The sequence below is a fragment of the Equus asinus genome, chromosome 2 (assembly GCF_041296235.1).
Source record: "Equus asinus isolate D_3611 breed Donkey chromosome 2, EquAss-T2T_v2, whole genome shotgun sequence".
Classification (NCBI taxonomy): Eukaryota; Metazoa; Chordata; class Mammalia; order Perissodactyla; family Equidae; genus Equus; species Equus asinus.
The window spans coordinates 17698471-17713470 of record NC_091791.1 but is presented as its reverse complement, the minus strand read 5'-3'; the positions used below and the strand labels follow the sequence as shown (position 1 = coordinate 17713470).

The 15000-nt window shown below is 36.8% G+C and overlaps 1 protein-coding gene across 1 annotated transcript in view; it reads left to right on the top strand.

The window, feature by feature from the left end:
• TDRD1 (tudor domain containing 1) overlaps positions 1-14668 on the top strand; it is a 38995-nt gene extending 24327 nt beyond the window's left edge. The window contains exons 16-24 of the mRNA XM_014867845.3: positions 1301-1411; positions 2216-2386; positions 4571-4858; positions 5395-5514; positions 6760-6876; positions 9739-9906; positions 10700-10927; positions 11526-11572; positions 11653-14668. Coding sequence (XP_014723331.3) covers positions 1301-1411; positions 2216-2386; positions 4571-4858; positions 5395-5514; positions 6760-6876; positions 9739-9906; positions 10700-10927; positions 11526-11572; positions 11653-11745 — 1343 coding nt within the window. The 3' untranslated portion in view covers positions 11746-14668. The remainder of the gene's footprint in view (positions 1-1300; positions 1412-2215; positions 2387-4570; positions 4859-5394; positions 5515-6759; positions 6877-9738; positions 9907-10699; positions 10928-11525; positions 11573-11652) is intronic.
• Positions 14669-15000: the final 332 nt, after the last annotated feature.

Below are 15000 nucleotides of genomic sequence, written 5' to 3'. Positions count from 1 at the left end.
GTTCCTGTGTACCCTCTCACCTAGCTTCCTCTGTAGCTAACATCTTACATAATTGATACATTTGTTACAAGGAAGAGACCAATACTGGTACATTTCTCTGAACTAAACTCCAGACTTTATTTGTATTTCATTAGATGTCATTTTCCATTTCCACTAACATCCTTTTTCTGTTCCAGGATCCAGTCCAGGATACCACATTGCTGTTTAGTCTCCACTCTTTTTCATGGTTATGTGGTATTCCACTGTGTGGATTTATCCTAATTTAATTAACCTAGGTGTGGATAAATAAAGGATTCACCTTTCCAGCCTTTTATTGCTAAAACAGTCCTTGTACTCTGTGCCTTCATTCTGAGAGTATGTCCTTGGGACAAATTCCTAAAATTGTAATTATTAAGTCAAAGGCTATGTGTGCTTGTGCCTTTGAGAGAGAGTGCCCTCCAGGAGGTCGGCCAAGCTGGTTCTCACCAGCAGTCCTGAGTGTGCCTTTTCCCACACTGTTTCTGATAGTTGCCCTTAAACTTTTTTGTTTTGGCTACTCTGGAGGCTAACATTCTAACTCATTGTAGTTTAATTTCCATTTCTGTGAATGGGCCTTTGTCACATATTTAAAAGACATTTGTTTTTCTTTTCCTCTTCTGCTGTGTTGAGATTCTGTTACTTGCTATCTTAAAGTTCTCCATGGTGTTTTTTTTCCAAGCACATCTCTGGTGTTTTTCCTTAGTGGTTCACCTTTCTACTTCTCTCCTTGCCAAAGGGCTCCCACCACTTGTTTTTGGCTGCTTAATTTGTAATTCTATACTTTGCTCAGAGCCATTTCTTCCTTCTGGAATACCCTCTCCTTTTCTGTCAAATGAGCCATACTTCAAATTTCTCTAAGAAACCTTTGGTGAGCACAGAGCTCACCTCCCTGAATTTCTTAAGCAGATGTTGTCCATGCCATCCAGTTAGTAATTACGTACACTCCTTCTGGACAGCTTGTATGTAACCTTTCAGTATAGGCTGTACACTGTTTCCTTGTCCACATGCAAAGCTCATGCTCTAGCACACTGATACTGCCATTGTCATGTCCCTGTGCCCAGTGAATTCTTGGTATGCAGTCTACTGAAGCATTAACTAAATGACTTATTTGCGCCATCAATTTTTCAATAAGGAAAAGGGATAAAGCATTTGGTGTACTTAATAGTTGTTTGGGGCATGTACCTGAGATTTTGTGATCAAACCATTTTCCAGTTTTACAGGAAAATCTATGTTCTATACATTTTTAAAAATATTAAATGCCGTATGTGTATTGTATTTTCAGCTTTAAAGAAACTTGATGATTTGAATAAATCTCTAGCAGAATATTGCCAGCAGAAGTTGCCTAATGATTTTAAGGCAGAAATAGGGCAACCTTGTTGTGCTTTTTTTGCAGGTAAGTTGCAGTTGGTGCAATATTGACTTTTTTAGAAACTTTTGTTTCTTGACATTCAACCCTTGTTTTTTTTAATAAGTCTAGTTAACATCCATCACAATATATAGTTACAAGGTTTTTTTCTTGTGATGAGGACTTTTAAGGTCTTCTGTCTTAGCAAGTTTCAAGTAGGCATTAAATATTTCAAATATTTTTAATGTGTATTTTTTTCCTAATGTTTAAACAAATGTTTTTCACAATCAAGATGAAATGAGTTCTTAAGATATATTTTTTCTTCTTTCTTTGTAACAAGGTACCTCCAATGATACTTTCTTACCTCAGCTTTGCTAAGTTTGTTAAATGCTTTTCTTCCCAGAATTTCTGATAATGGAAGAGCTGCTCACTGCTGACCCGTTGTTTCTTGTGGTCACCCCATGTGTGTTTGTTTTGAAAATATGTTTGATGAAACACCTTAATTTCATCACAAGTTTTTCTGCTGTTTATATTTTATATTATTTTACCAAGTAACAAGTAGAACAGTGTCATTACTGGTGAGAGTAACATTCTGTTTATTAGGTAGGTTATGAATCACATCCTTAATATATATCAGATGTAAAAGTGTGGTGCTATAAAAATTTTGGTAGATATTCTAAAATGCATTTTGAGAATTCTTATAGGGATTTCTGAATGAAAAACTAAAAGCATCATCTGGTGAAGAGAGCAAATTCATTAGTTACTTTAGGCAAAGGATGTCTTTTTGAAGATAAATTACAAATGCTCATAGAAGGGAAATATTCCATGTTACAAACTCTGTGTTAAATTTAGGTGATGGTAATTGGTATCGGGCTTTAGTCAAGGAAATCTTACCAAATGGAAACGTTAAAGTACACTTTGTGGATTATGGAAACAGTGAAGAAGTTACTGCAGATGAACTCCAAATGATGCCATCAACGTTTTTAAAGCTTCCGTTTCAAGGGATTCAGTGCTGGTTAGTAGGTATGGTGCAGAATAAGAAACTTTCTCAACGGTCTTCTAATACTTAAGATACATAAACTTCTAAGTATTAATATCTGTAATTTTAATTCTCTGTATAAGTTAAAAGATCCTGCTTCATAGTATAAAATTCAGAAAAGTATTTTTAAAGATATGGCTAAAATGTCAAAGTAGGGAGGCAACTGCTTTTCTCTTACGATGAGAGTGAAAACCAGTGTTTTCTCCTGAAGGCGTCTTGCAGGATTCCTTAAGAGCCTCAAATATTCCTACCTTTGGTGTTAGCAATTTTACTTCTCATAATTTATCCCAAAGAAATGATCTTGGACTTTCACAAAGTCACCTACAAGGAAATTAATTACACTGCTGTTAATAATAGCAAAACAATCCAAATAGCCAGTAATAGAAGACTGGTTAAATAATGATCCGTGTAATGGATAAGGGATAAAAACCCTGTTCTATAGGGTTGTCAGCGTTAGATGAAAGTTTAGAATAGGGCCTGTTACTCAGTTCTGTTTAAGTGTCTGCTGTTACACAGAATTAAAATGATGTTAAATACGTGTTATTTATATGTAGAATTGTTCATGATTTAAGTGAAGAAAGCAAGTTATAAGAGAGATACAGGAGAGCATTGTGATTGAGACAAACTCTAAAACCAACTCTGCTACCCATGAGCTGTGAGACCTTAGGCCAATTATTTAAACTCTCTGTAGTTCCATTTCCTCATCTGGAAAAAATACTACTGGCTTCCTCCAGGAGTCATTAAGAATAAAAGAGATAGGGGGCCGGCCCCAAGGCCAAGTGGTTAAGTTCACGTGCTCCACTTTGGTGGCCCGGGGTTTTGCTGGTTCGGATCCTGGGTGCGGACATGGCACCACTTATCAGGCCATGCTGAGGCAGCATCACACATAGCACAACCAGAGGCACTCACAACTAGAATATACAACTATGTGCTGGGGGGCTTTGGGGAGAAGAAGAAGGAAAAAAAACAAAGAAGAAGAAGATTGGCAACAGACATTAGCTCAGGTGCCAATCTTTAAAAAAAAAATAAAAAATATAAAACACTTAGTGCCAGGCATTATACCCATAATAGCTATTACTATTATAAAAATTTCTTTATAAAAGAAATGAGTATGTATGTGCATGTGTGTGTTTCCACGTGCACATAAAAATTGTGGAAGATAGGATGCCAAAATGTTAATAGTGATGGTGTCTAGAAGCATAGATACTTTTCATTTTTTCCTTTGCCTGTTTTCTTTCTACTTATTTTACACTATGTTTCAGATTGTTGTTTTTAATTACCATGTTTTATGTCAGTGCTTCTTAAAATGTGGCCCCCAAACCAGCAGCATCAACACGAGAGCTTGTTAACAATGCAGATTCTAGGGGCCAGCCCCATGGCATAGTAGTAGTTAAGTTCAGCACTCCCCGCTGTGGCAGCCCGGGGTTCGGGGGTTTGGTTTCTGGGCATGGAGCTACACTACTCACCAGCCATGCTGTGGTGGTGACCCACATATAAAGTGGAGGAAGATTGGCACAGATATTAGCTCAGAGCTAATCTTACTCAGCAAAAAAAAAAAAAACCACCACCAGATTCTCAGTCTGTAAACAAGACCTTCTACTATATTGGAAACTCTAGGGTGGGACCCTGAAATCTTTTTTTAAGGAGCCTTTTAGGTATTCAGTTGGATACTGAAGTTTGAGAATCAGTGTTATGAAAATAAGGATATAAGCCAAAGTTATCCAAGAAAAATAATTTTTGATTAAGTAATTTAAAATGACATTTTGAAATTATCATTAGAAAACTGTCCACCGGGGTGAAGGTGTATTGTTGACATCTTTTACCAGCATAATTGGTACTCGTCATTGTGTGTGTAACAGAACACAATGGTGGCTCCTAGACGAAATAATAATCCTGGTTTTGCCTATTGGAAAAATGCCAGGTGACGATACATTAGTAGGGAAGGTGAGGAAAGGTCCTGAGCCTCCCAAAACCCTGGTAGTATATTTGCAAATCCATTATCTGTAGTTAAGGCATGGAGAGTATAGATATATAATTGAATATTGAAAGAGATACTCAAAATTGCTGACCTGAATGGTAAACTTGGCAAGGACCCAGTCCTGAATCCTGTTGAAGCAAAAATGCAGCTTGGGCACGGAATTCTTTTTAATGCTGTTTTTATTTGCCAGATATACAGCCTAGAAACACACATTGGACTAAAGAAGCCATTGCAAGATTTCAGATGTGTGTTGCAGGGATAAAACTCCAAGCCCGAGTGGTAGAAATCACTGAGAATGGAGTGGGAATTGAACTCACTGATCTTTCCACTTGTTATCCCAGAATAATTGGTGATGTTCTGATTGATGAGCATCTGGTCTTAAAAGTAGGTTCACCATGTAAAGACTTGCCAAATAACAGCCCTGTTAACAAACATGATCTTCAAATTGACCCTCAAATTGACGCCCCAGGGCTACAAGGTAACATTTTAAAACCATTGTTGTTTAATTCATGTTATCCTTTGCTTTTGTAGGCTATGAAAATATTTCTATCCTAAATGACACATTTTTCTTGTGGAAATATGCTTTGTGGAAATAGATTAATAATAGGTTGTTAAAGTTAATATTAACTTGTTGAAACATGGTTTTATTAAACACTGTACTCATTTTTAACATAGTTATTTATCAGGTGAACTTGCATCATATAACCATGTATCCCTTAAAGTTGGAATAAATTTTAAGAATTATGGTAAATATACTACAGAAATGGAAACATACCACAGAAATATACTACAGGAGTACAGTAGTTCAAGGATTCTCCTTATAGATTGGACTTTGTGTAACGCCATAAAAATCCTTCAAATTGAATAGATTGTTGCATGAAAAACAGATTTTCAATTTGGAAATGTTGATAATAGCTGTTGATGAATAAATTATTGAGTGAGTGAATCTGTTACTGGGAAAGGATACTAAGTTTAATTTATTTTGTGCAAGACCTGTGTTTTGTATGTTTTTAGCCATCTCTTCAGCTGAGCAGTGGAAGACGATAGAATTGCCAGTTAATAAAATTGTGCAAGCAAGCATATTAGAAATCATAAACTTAAACTTATTTTATGCACTACCAAGTGAGATGCCTGGTAAGAAACCAAAATTTGAGATCTATTTGTACTGATCTTTTTAACTGTGTGATGAAAGTGCTTATCTGAACTCATTAGGAAATGAGGAGAGGTGGGTGATAATTTTTGTTTCGTTCAATGTTTTAAGGAAGAATTGGTCGTAACATTTAAGGCAAATTTACTTACAAAAATACAAATGTGAACATGAGGGGACTGCCCTTCATTCAGCACCTGCTCGACCGGGTCTTGATAATCTACTGCTTTTTATAACAAAAGTGTCTTTAATTACTGTGTAATTTCTTGTCTAAAATCTCGACTGTCTATATTGAATTGCTTTACTAAGCTAACCTTCTACAACCATTTAAGATCATTTGAACCAAAACTGTTTTAGATATATTGAAAGAGTACTTTGTAATCAGTCTACAATAATAGTGTTTCTATATCTTAGAAACTTAGAGAAGTGTTTTACAAACAGGATCTGATAATGAAGAAAAGTAGCGTATAAATGTTTTCCTTTTTTGTTTCATGGAAGTTTACAATTAAGGCATTTCTCCAATCTATTTGGGTTTATCCTTAGTATCAGAAGGTGAGTTAGTGTGAGGTGGGTGGTGGCTACTCAAAGTAATTTGCAGGTACCCTAAAGCTGAAAAAATGAACTTTTGTTTCAAATTGTCAAACCTTATTAACTGTAACAGCCTTGCTGAAAAGTATACTGAACAATTGTAAAAATAGAACGTGTTAAGTTTTCGTAGAGTGAACACACTAGTGTAACCACCTGGATCAAGAAATGAGCCCACCAAAGGCTTCCTTCTTGCTCCCTCCCGGTATTGCATCCCTTTGGCACAAGATAACCAGTAGTGGTTTGATTTATTTTTTAAAATATAAATGTGTACTGGGGCCGGCCCGGTGGCGCAGCGGTTAAGTTCACACGTTCCGCATCTCGGCGGCCCAGGGTTCGCTGGTTCGGATCCCGGGTGCAGACATGGCACTGCTTGGCAGCCATGCTGTGGTAGGCGTCCCACATATAAACTAGAGGAAGATGGGCACGGATGTTAGCTCAGAGCCAGGCTTCCTCAGCAAAAAGAGGAGGACTGACAGTAGTTAGCTGGGAGCTAATCTTCCTCAAAAAAATCAAAAAAATATATATATATAAATGTGTACTTTAATACACATGGGTTTTTGAGTGATTAGATTTGACATTCTTTTGTATACTGTTTAAATAGCATTGAAAATTTCTTCACAAAAGATTGCTTTTATATATTTTAGAAGATCAGGAAAAACTGTGTATATTGACAGCTGAAATGTTAGAATATTACAATGCTCAGAAAAGTCGATCGTCTTACAGACCAAGAATTGGAGATGCGTGCTGTGCCAGATACACAAGTAAGATTCTTTTAGGTAAAATATTAAAGGGAAAAGATTTTGTCTGTTCTCTTTTACATGAGATTATGTGGATTTTGTTATTTTAGATGTAAATTTCATTTGGTTACAGAAATTAAGACAGACAAGGTCATGGGTTTAATTCATATATTGGAATCATTTGGCTTTTCTGTTCTATAGCCATAGATGGTAGTTAGGGAAGGATGTATGTAGAAATCTGCAAATCTGTCACTACTTCTAGATAACCAGCTCTAGATAACCATACTTTATATGGTGAGTCAATAACATATTTGTGTATGGAGGGATTTAAATAATTTATAGAACTCTGTGAATGTACTTAAAGACTAAAATGCCTCAGGGAGTCAGACCCATTGAATCAAGGTACAGTAATCATTCTCCTGTTATTTAATATTTCATGTTAACAAATTTCTTTTGCTAAAATACATATATAACACTTGCAGTGAATATTCTTGGGCAGAAATTTGGTAACTATGAATACTATAAGATGAATTTTCAGGGATGGAATTTCTGAGTCAAAGGCTGTAAATTGTTTTCTAGGTTCTGGAAACATTGCTCTCTGGGCATCTTAAAGAAATTTCCGTATGTGCCAAAAATTTGTGAGCAGGCCACTGTCATCATCCCCTTGCCCACGATGGATTTAAAATGCTTTTTGTCTGTTGCCCAAATAGTGTTCATTTTTAAATTGAGATTTACAGTTTTAAAGTACAGTATGGTTAGTTTTATTTTTCTTTCGTGTGACAACCGAATCAACACTTTCCCTCCCTTTCTTCCCAGTAATACGTTATTATTTTTGGTTATGTAAGTGTTCTGTATTACTTTAGTAGGCTTGCATAAACACTATTCATAGCCTAGCCATGTGGGGTACTATGATTACATTTCTCCTTTGCTGCCTTTGTTGTTGTTGTTCTTGTATACTTTCACTAATTATCTCCAGTTCTCTGCCTTAGTGTAAACACTTGATGTACTTTATCAACTTTTATCATGTTAGAGGCATCTTCAGGCTTCTGACCTGCTATCTAGACTGCTTGTCCTCCAGACCTGAGCTGTCATCCTGGAATTTTTCCTTCACCATCATGCTGGGCACTGTTTTAACACCATCCTCCTCTGTTTCTTGGATTTCTCTCCCACCTCACCTTATTGGCTAGATTTCTCCCTCCCTCATCTCACAGTGTTTTCTGGATCCCTTACTTCTAATTTACTCTAGTATTTGGGTATATCCCATCCTCCAGAAGCTGAGAAAAGGTACATGTAAGATTAATTTTCTCTTATCTCCATTGTTTGAACAAGTCTTCATTCTACCCTAATAGTTCATTGATGGCTTGCCTGGTTATAGAATTCTAGGTTGGAAATCATCTTTCTCTTAAGATTTTGAAGGCATTGTTTTTCTTGTCTTTTAGTTGTTGGTGTTGCTGGTCAAGAGAGAAATGTCATTCAGGTTCTCCAAACTTTGTACATATTTTGTTTTCTGGAACTGTTAGTGTCTTCATCCCATGTTTTGAAATTTATGTTGTGACTTATATTGGGGCCCTTAAGTCTAGAAATTCATGAGCTTCAGTTTTGAGAAATTTTCCTGAATTCTTTTCTTCTTCATCTTCTTTTTCTTTAAGGAACTCTAAGTAGTCTAATATTGGACTTGAGCTTTTCTACTAAATTTCCTCTTTTCTCTTTCATCTTTTTGTTCTGTTTTTCAAGAGATTTCCTCAATTTTATTTGAGTATTTAATTTCTGATATCACATATTTAGTTTCAAAAGCTTTTTTATTTTTCTCGTGTGTGTTTTTAGTACCGTCTTGTTTTTGTTTGAAGGATGGAAAATCATTTCTCTGAGGATGTTAATATCATTCTTTTAATTTTCATCGTCTTCTCCCTTCCTTGTTTCTTTTTCTTTGAGTTCCTATTTGTTTTCATCTTCTCTTTCATGTTAGAGACTTTCTTCATTTAAATATCTGGTGATCCTTTGCTGTTCACTTATTTAAGATGGGGCACCAAGAAGTTAATTGGAAGTTTCTTTGTGCATAGGCAGAACTTATCCACTGGTGGCCTTCACTGTAGGGTGATCTGGCTCTGCCCTTTCACCGGGGACTCCTGTGGTTGGTCTCTTGAAGTGCTTTCCCTTGAGATGATTGTCTCCTGCCTGGCATGCATAGCCTCCCTGACAGTGTTTTTAGTAACTTTCCACCTCTGCTCTGCCTCATGTTCCCTAGTCCATAGTCTGTCTGGCTCATCCTCTCTGGAGAAGAAACCTCTAGTCTTCTGCCCTGGGGTAGCAGCAGTTTCTTGGAAAGAGGGAAGGTATTCTAAGCTTTATTAAAACATGTGAACATAAACCTGATCATTCTCTTTCACAACTTTAAAAGTAAGTATCATGTCTAAATGTGTTTATGAACTAAAGTCTATTCGTATGTCTTGGGAAGTAACTCTGCTTACTTTCAGTTGTCATTTTCAGCTCCATCTTCACTCCTACTTTTGAATGGGCAGCACTAATGATTAAGCCTTGGGGATTTGAGATGCAAATTGGGATGCCTCTTGGCTTCCCCACCGCCAGCTTTGGTTGAGCTCTGCTAAATCATTTCCATTCATGCATCTGCTTTCAAGCTTCCAATATTATATTATCTTCTTTCTTGTTCTCTAGCCTCGTGGTTTTGTGCCTTTTTCTTTTTAATCTTTAATTGACTTTTTGGTAGGATCTGGAAGGAGTAGAGATGATGCCAATATTTAATCTGGACTCTAACCAGAAATCTTGGCATGAATTTCTAAGTAATGTAAATGTGACTGTGAATAACCATCTTGAGGGAGGGGGGTCATTGAATGTAACTTCTTACCTGAGATTCCATTGTATTTTCAGATGATGATTTCTGGTACCGAGCCATTGTTCTGGGGACTTCAGATACAGATGTGAAAGTGCTGTATGCAGACTATGGAAACATTGAAACTCTGCCTCTTTCCAGAGTGCAGCCCATCTCCACCAACCACTTGGAGCTTCCTTTCCAGATTATTAAATGTTCCCTTGAAGGTAAGCAATTAAGTCACTTTCCAGTTGGGATGTCGGTGCAATTTTTTTCTCTGTTTGTTTTATAGCTAAGTCTGAAATGGGTATTTCAAGTAACTGCCCAGATTTCTAAATATCAAATTTGTTGTATAAATTACAAATAAATTTCTTATCTTTTATTCTTTATTTCCTTCTCACAAACATCATATTCCATCTTTGTTTTACAGATTAGTTTCAGAGCATCAAGGTTGAGAGAGTCTGTTTTGCCCCAGGTTGCAAAGCTAGTAAGTGGCAGGGCCAGCATGAACTGGGGCCATCTGACCTCTTACTCTGCTCTTCAGAGACTAGAAACATTCAAATGACACCATTTTGGTCTACCTTACGAGGCATATTATCTGCATATATTCAGCTCTTCAGTTGGAGTTTGAATAAAGGGAACTAAAATGCTAAAGCAGCTTTTCACTCTGACTCCTGCTTTCTTTACCCAGAGGTCCCTGCAGATAATAGCACACTGATTGCCTCGTAGTCTGCTTTGGTTTTGACCTGGAGAGACAGTTGGAAAATTATCTTCGTTATTGTTTGCTTCTCACTTGAGGATGTATGTCCAGGACAGCAGACGCTTATCTATTAACACCTAATAGTATCAATGAATATTTATTGAATGTTTGATTTTTTTTTTAATGCAACAGCAGTAGTCCATCAAAGCATGCATAACCCAGCTAAAATAAGTGAGCCTTTTCCTTATTATTGTTAGATAATTTATCTAAATATTTTTTAAGGGACTTGAAGATTAACTCTAATATTCAATTTTTTCCAGGACTAATGGAATTGAATGGAAGCTGTTCCAAGTTAATAATAGAGCTACTAAAAAATTTCATGTTGAATCAGAATGTAATGCTTTCTGTAAAAGGAATTGTCAAGAATGTCCATACAGTGTCGGTTGAGAAATGTTCTGAGAATGGTACTGCCAGTATAGCTGATAAGCTGGTGATGTGTGGACTGGCAAAAAACATGACAGCTAAAAAGCAAAATGCTTTAAATAAAGGTATTTTTTTCAAATTTAATTAATAACAGATCTAAGTGTCATTAGGAACAGATGTAATCAATTTAGGTGACCTGATCTTTCCTTCCTGTCCGTGGCCACATTCCCTTTGTCCTCCTCCTTTATAAATCCAGCGGCAGGGCGCTGATTCATGTTGCCACCTCAGAGGAACTGCCTGGATGGGAGCAGGCCTCTTAGTCCAGATTTTCTTTAGATCAGACTCAGCAACACTGACGATAGAGTTGATGCTGACAGCTTTGGAAATATCCAGCATTCAGAGTTACTCCCAACTTACTTTTGATCCTGATCAAAGTGAGAACTCATATTTTTGAGATTGAATCATACTAATATTTCGTAAGATGATTATTTGGCAGACCTGCTGTCAGCCAAAGAGAGAAATCCCATATATGATATATGATAGGCGAATGACCTGAACTCTGGGAGATGAGGGCATTAATTTGGTAAAACCCATGACGCAGTAGTAGATTACAGTAAAGCCCAAATGATCAAGTCGTTTGTAGTCGGAACCCATTGGGGAGGCAGAGCTGTTTGCGCTCAGACTCCCATATGTTATCTAATGGCTTTTTGTGTTTGCTTTTAGAAGAAACATACAGGATGAATTACTGCTGCACAGAGTTACGGAAGCAAGTGGGTAACATTCCTTTCAATAAAATTATACTCCCAACATTTTTGGGAATGAAATAATACTATTTCTGTTTCACCCATAGGTTGAAAAACACGAACAGATTCTTCTCTTCCTCTTAAACAATCCAACCAATCAAAATAAATTTATTGAAATGAAGAAATTGTTAAAAAGTTAAGTTAAATTGGATGTTATTGCCACTTCTGTAACCAGCAGTAGGGTATCTCCAGTCGTGTTATCAGGGTGGAGCTAATTGGGGGAACCGCGTTGTGAGGCTGTACTTTATTTTGTGATCTCATGATCTGACGTCTGGTTGTAGTTTTTGCTGTCTTCCTAGGTCTTATTTGATAATCTTCCTTTGACACTGCTAATGGAACTGGGCCCAGGGCTGTGGAGGTCCCAGTTACCTTTCCTTCTGTGTAATTTTGAGAAGGCTCATGTTATTGATATGTGGAGGGACTTGTAAAAGTTGTTGTGAGGTAAAGCTTTGCCTCAAATTCCTTGTGTCTGGAAGTAATATTAACTCTCCCTTGTGCGCGTTGCTCTAAAAATGTTTAGCACTTTTTGTGAAGAGGCGCCAAAGGGCCAGGAATGGAAAGTGGGCTGCCCTGATGGTATATTTCATTTCAAAACAAAACATACTCTCCTCTTTTGGCTGTGGCGATTCTAGTGCTCAGACACAGTATTGGTGGGTTTTAAACAGAGGTTCCCCTGCTTTTTTATGGTCTGGGATGCTTTCTTCTAAGATAGCCCACAGAAATTACTTTATGATCCACAGCCAATTAGAATTTCTGAGGCAAATGAGATTGTCCTCCTTACCGTGTTGAGTTAGTATAATTCCAGCCAAAACCAAAGGATCTTTGATTTATTTAATTTGTGCACTCTTGTTGGCTAAGGAGCATTTTGTAAATCAGAGTGTTTGCAAACAGCTCACGAGGTGGTCCTGCTCTCTGAGGGTCTCTGTGGGCCTGGTAACTCTCAAGTAGGGACCTACTGTGTTCAGACATACCCTCCATGTGGTAATGTATCATTGTTTTGTTTTTGTTCCTAAGAAAGTATGGCTAAATTCTAAACTAAATGTCATTAATGCAAGATCAACAGTTTTGATTCTCGTAATTTATTTCCTTTACAAGTTTTAGTTTATCTTTAATAAATGCTGACTTACAATTGCAATTACAACTGTCAGTCCTTTCTGATACATTGTTTTAATACTGACTGCTGTTTTGTGTACTTGAGTTTAAAATCTTAAATTTAATGATGATTTTAATTTCATATATTAAGTAACATGCAATGACATGAACTTCTGGAATTTAGTCCTAGCGCCAAATCGTATTGTTGATCAAGTTGATTAACTTGTATGCGCTTTTATCTTTTTCTCTAATAGGCTTTTTCCATAAGAATATCAAGAGTGCTTACATACACAAGATGAGCCTATGTTTTCTGTTCTTTCTAGATAGATTGAAGACATTACTTAAAAAAAAAAAACAGACAAAAAATACTTGATTTAGGGGCCAGACCTGTGGCCGTGTGGTTAAGTTCACGTGCTCTGCTTCGGTGGCCCACTGTTTCACCAGTTCAGATCCTGGGTGCAGACACAGCACCACTCATCGGGCCACGCTGAGGCGGCGTCCCACATACCACAACTAGAAGGACCCACAACTAAAATATACAACTCTGTACTGGGGGGATTTGGGGAGAAAAGCAGGAAAAAAAAAAAGATTGGCGACAGTTGTTAGCTTAGGTGCCAGTCTTAAAAAAAAAAAAACAAATACTTGATGTAAAGCATAGTAGTTGCACTGGCTTTCCCCTACGGTGGGAATAAATACATATTTTTGTCTACATTTGAACACAGCATAATACCTTATATTTTGGTAGTGCGTTATTTAAAAAGCATTTTAATATCTAGTCCCATGTTTAATCTTCACAATACCCTCGGAAAGAAAGTAGGTCCTGTTTCATCGATGAGGGAGCTGAGGCTCAGAGAGGTTAAATGCACAGAATCACACACACAGAGTGGAAACTAGGTCTTCTGACTCAAAGCCGAATTATCTCTACTGCCCCTCGATGCTTAACTGTATGCTGTGTTACAGTAGCTTTTCACATTAGATCAGTTCTGATGGCCACAAAACTAACGGGTTATATTAATAGAAAAAATTACATACGTGGTTGCTTAAGCATACTTCCTTCATTGTGGTGAAAATGTAATTAAATATTTACTCCTTTAAGTTATTCTTCCTAGATACAATATCTTTAAATTTTAAGTGTTTCGTTATCTCTGGAGAAATTTGTTTGTTAATAATTGTAAAATTGTTAAACTAGGAGTACTGTGGTGATGAGAACATAAAACTCTGTAATCTGTTGCTCAGAAGCGATAAATAAGTACTTCACACAAGTTTATATAAAATATTTTTTATATTTGAAGGAGAGTGCAAATAGCTGTACGTTATGTTTGTGAAGGGGGAGTACAAACAGCTGTAATTCACATATTGTGCTGTTGTGGTGGTGAATTTTTTTAGCTGACAGTTAAATGTGTAATTTCAGTTAGAAGCGAATATTTGTTTTGCTTGTACTTAAGATAGAAATTAAGAACCATAGTGACTGAGTTTTTATATCAAGCATAATGATAGTTGATTTTTCTCTTTCAGAAACAAACACTTATGAGAAAGGAACATCGAAGGCTAGACTTAGGAGAGAAAGTACAGCATCTTGGGTTTTTGTTTACTAGAAACTTTCTTTAATGACCTTTTACGCCTTCATTTTTGTTTGCTCACCACTCTTCTGTTAGGTTGGGTAATTTTATTTTTTTCCTCTTAAATTCCTCCTCCCAAATAAGTCTTGCGTAAAGGATTCATACCAAATTCATGGGGCTGTCAGGAAGAGATACATAGGGGCTTTTTACTGTATATATAACTTCTTATGGCTTAAAGGTACTGAAGAAAATATGGCTCCATGTTAATACCGCAAAAATCTAGTTGATGGGTACACGAGTTTTATTTCTTGGACTTTTCTGTATGTTTGAAATATTTCATAATAAAACATACCCTGCTCTCCCTGTCATCCTCTGCTCTTCCACATAATAAACATTGTTTGGTTTGTTGTTGCTTCAGTCTCTGCTCTTCTTTTCCCGTCCCCTCCGAAGTCATCAGCTTCCTTCTCTCCATCCTGACTTGGATCGCTTCTCCTTTGGGCCCAGAGTCTGTCCTTGGGCTCTTGGCCACTCAGACTGGGCAAGGAACTTTCTCTTTCTGCTCCTGCCATCCACACCCTTCTAAATCTGTAGCCGCTTTTTCTTGTAGAAAAAATTTACATTTTCTGAAGCACAAATACAGTTAACAATTTAAGTTTAAAAATCTAAGTTAGAGTATGTATTCTTCCTGAAGCACATAAAGTAATTTTAAATTCTCCTAAACTTCTATGTGTAGAATTACGGGCC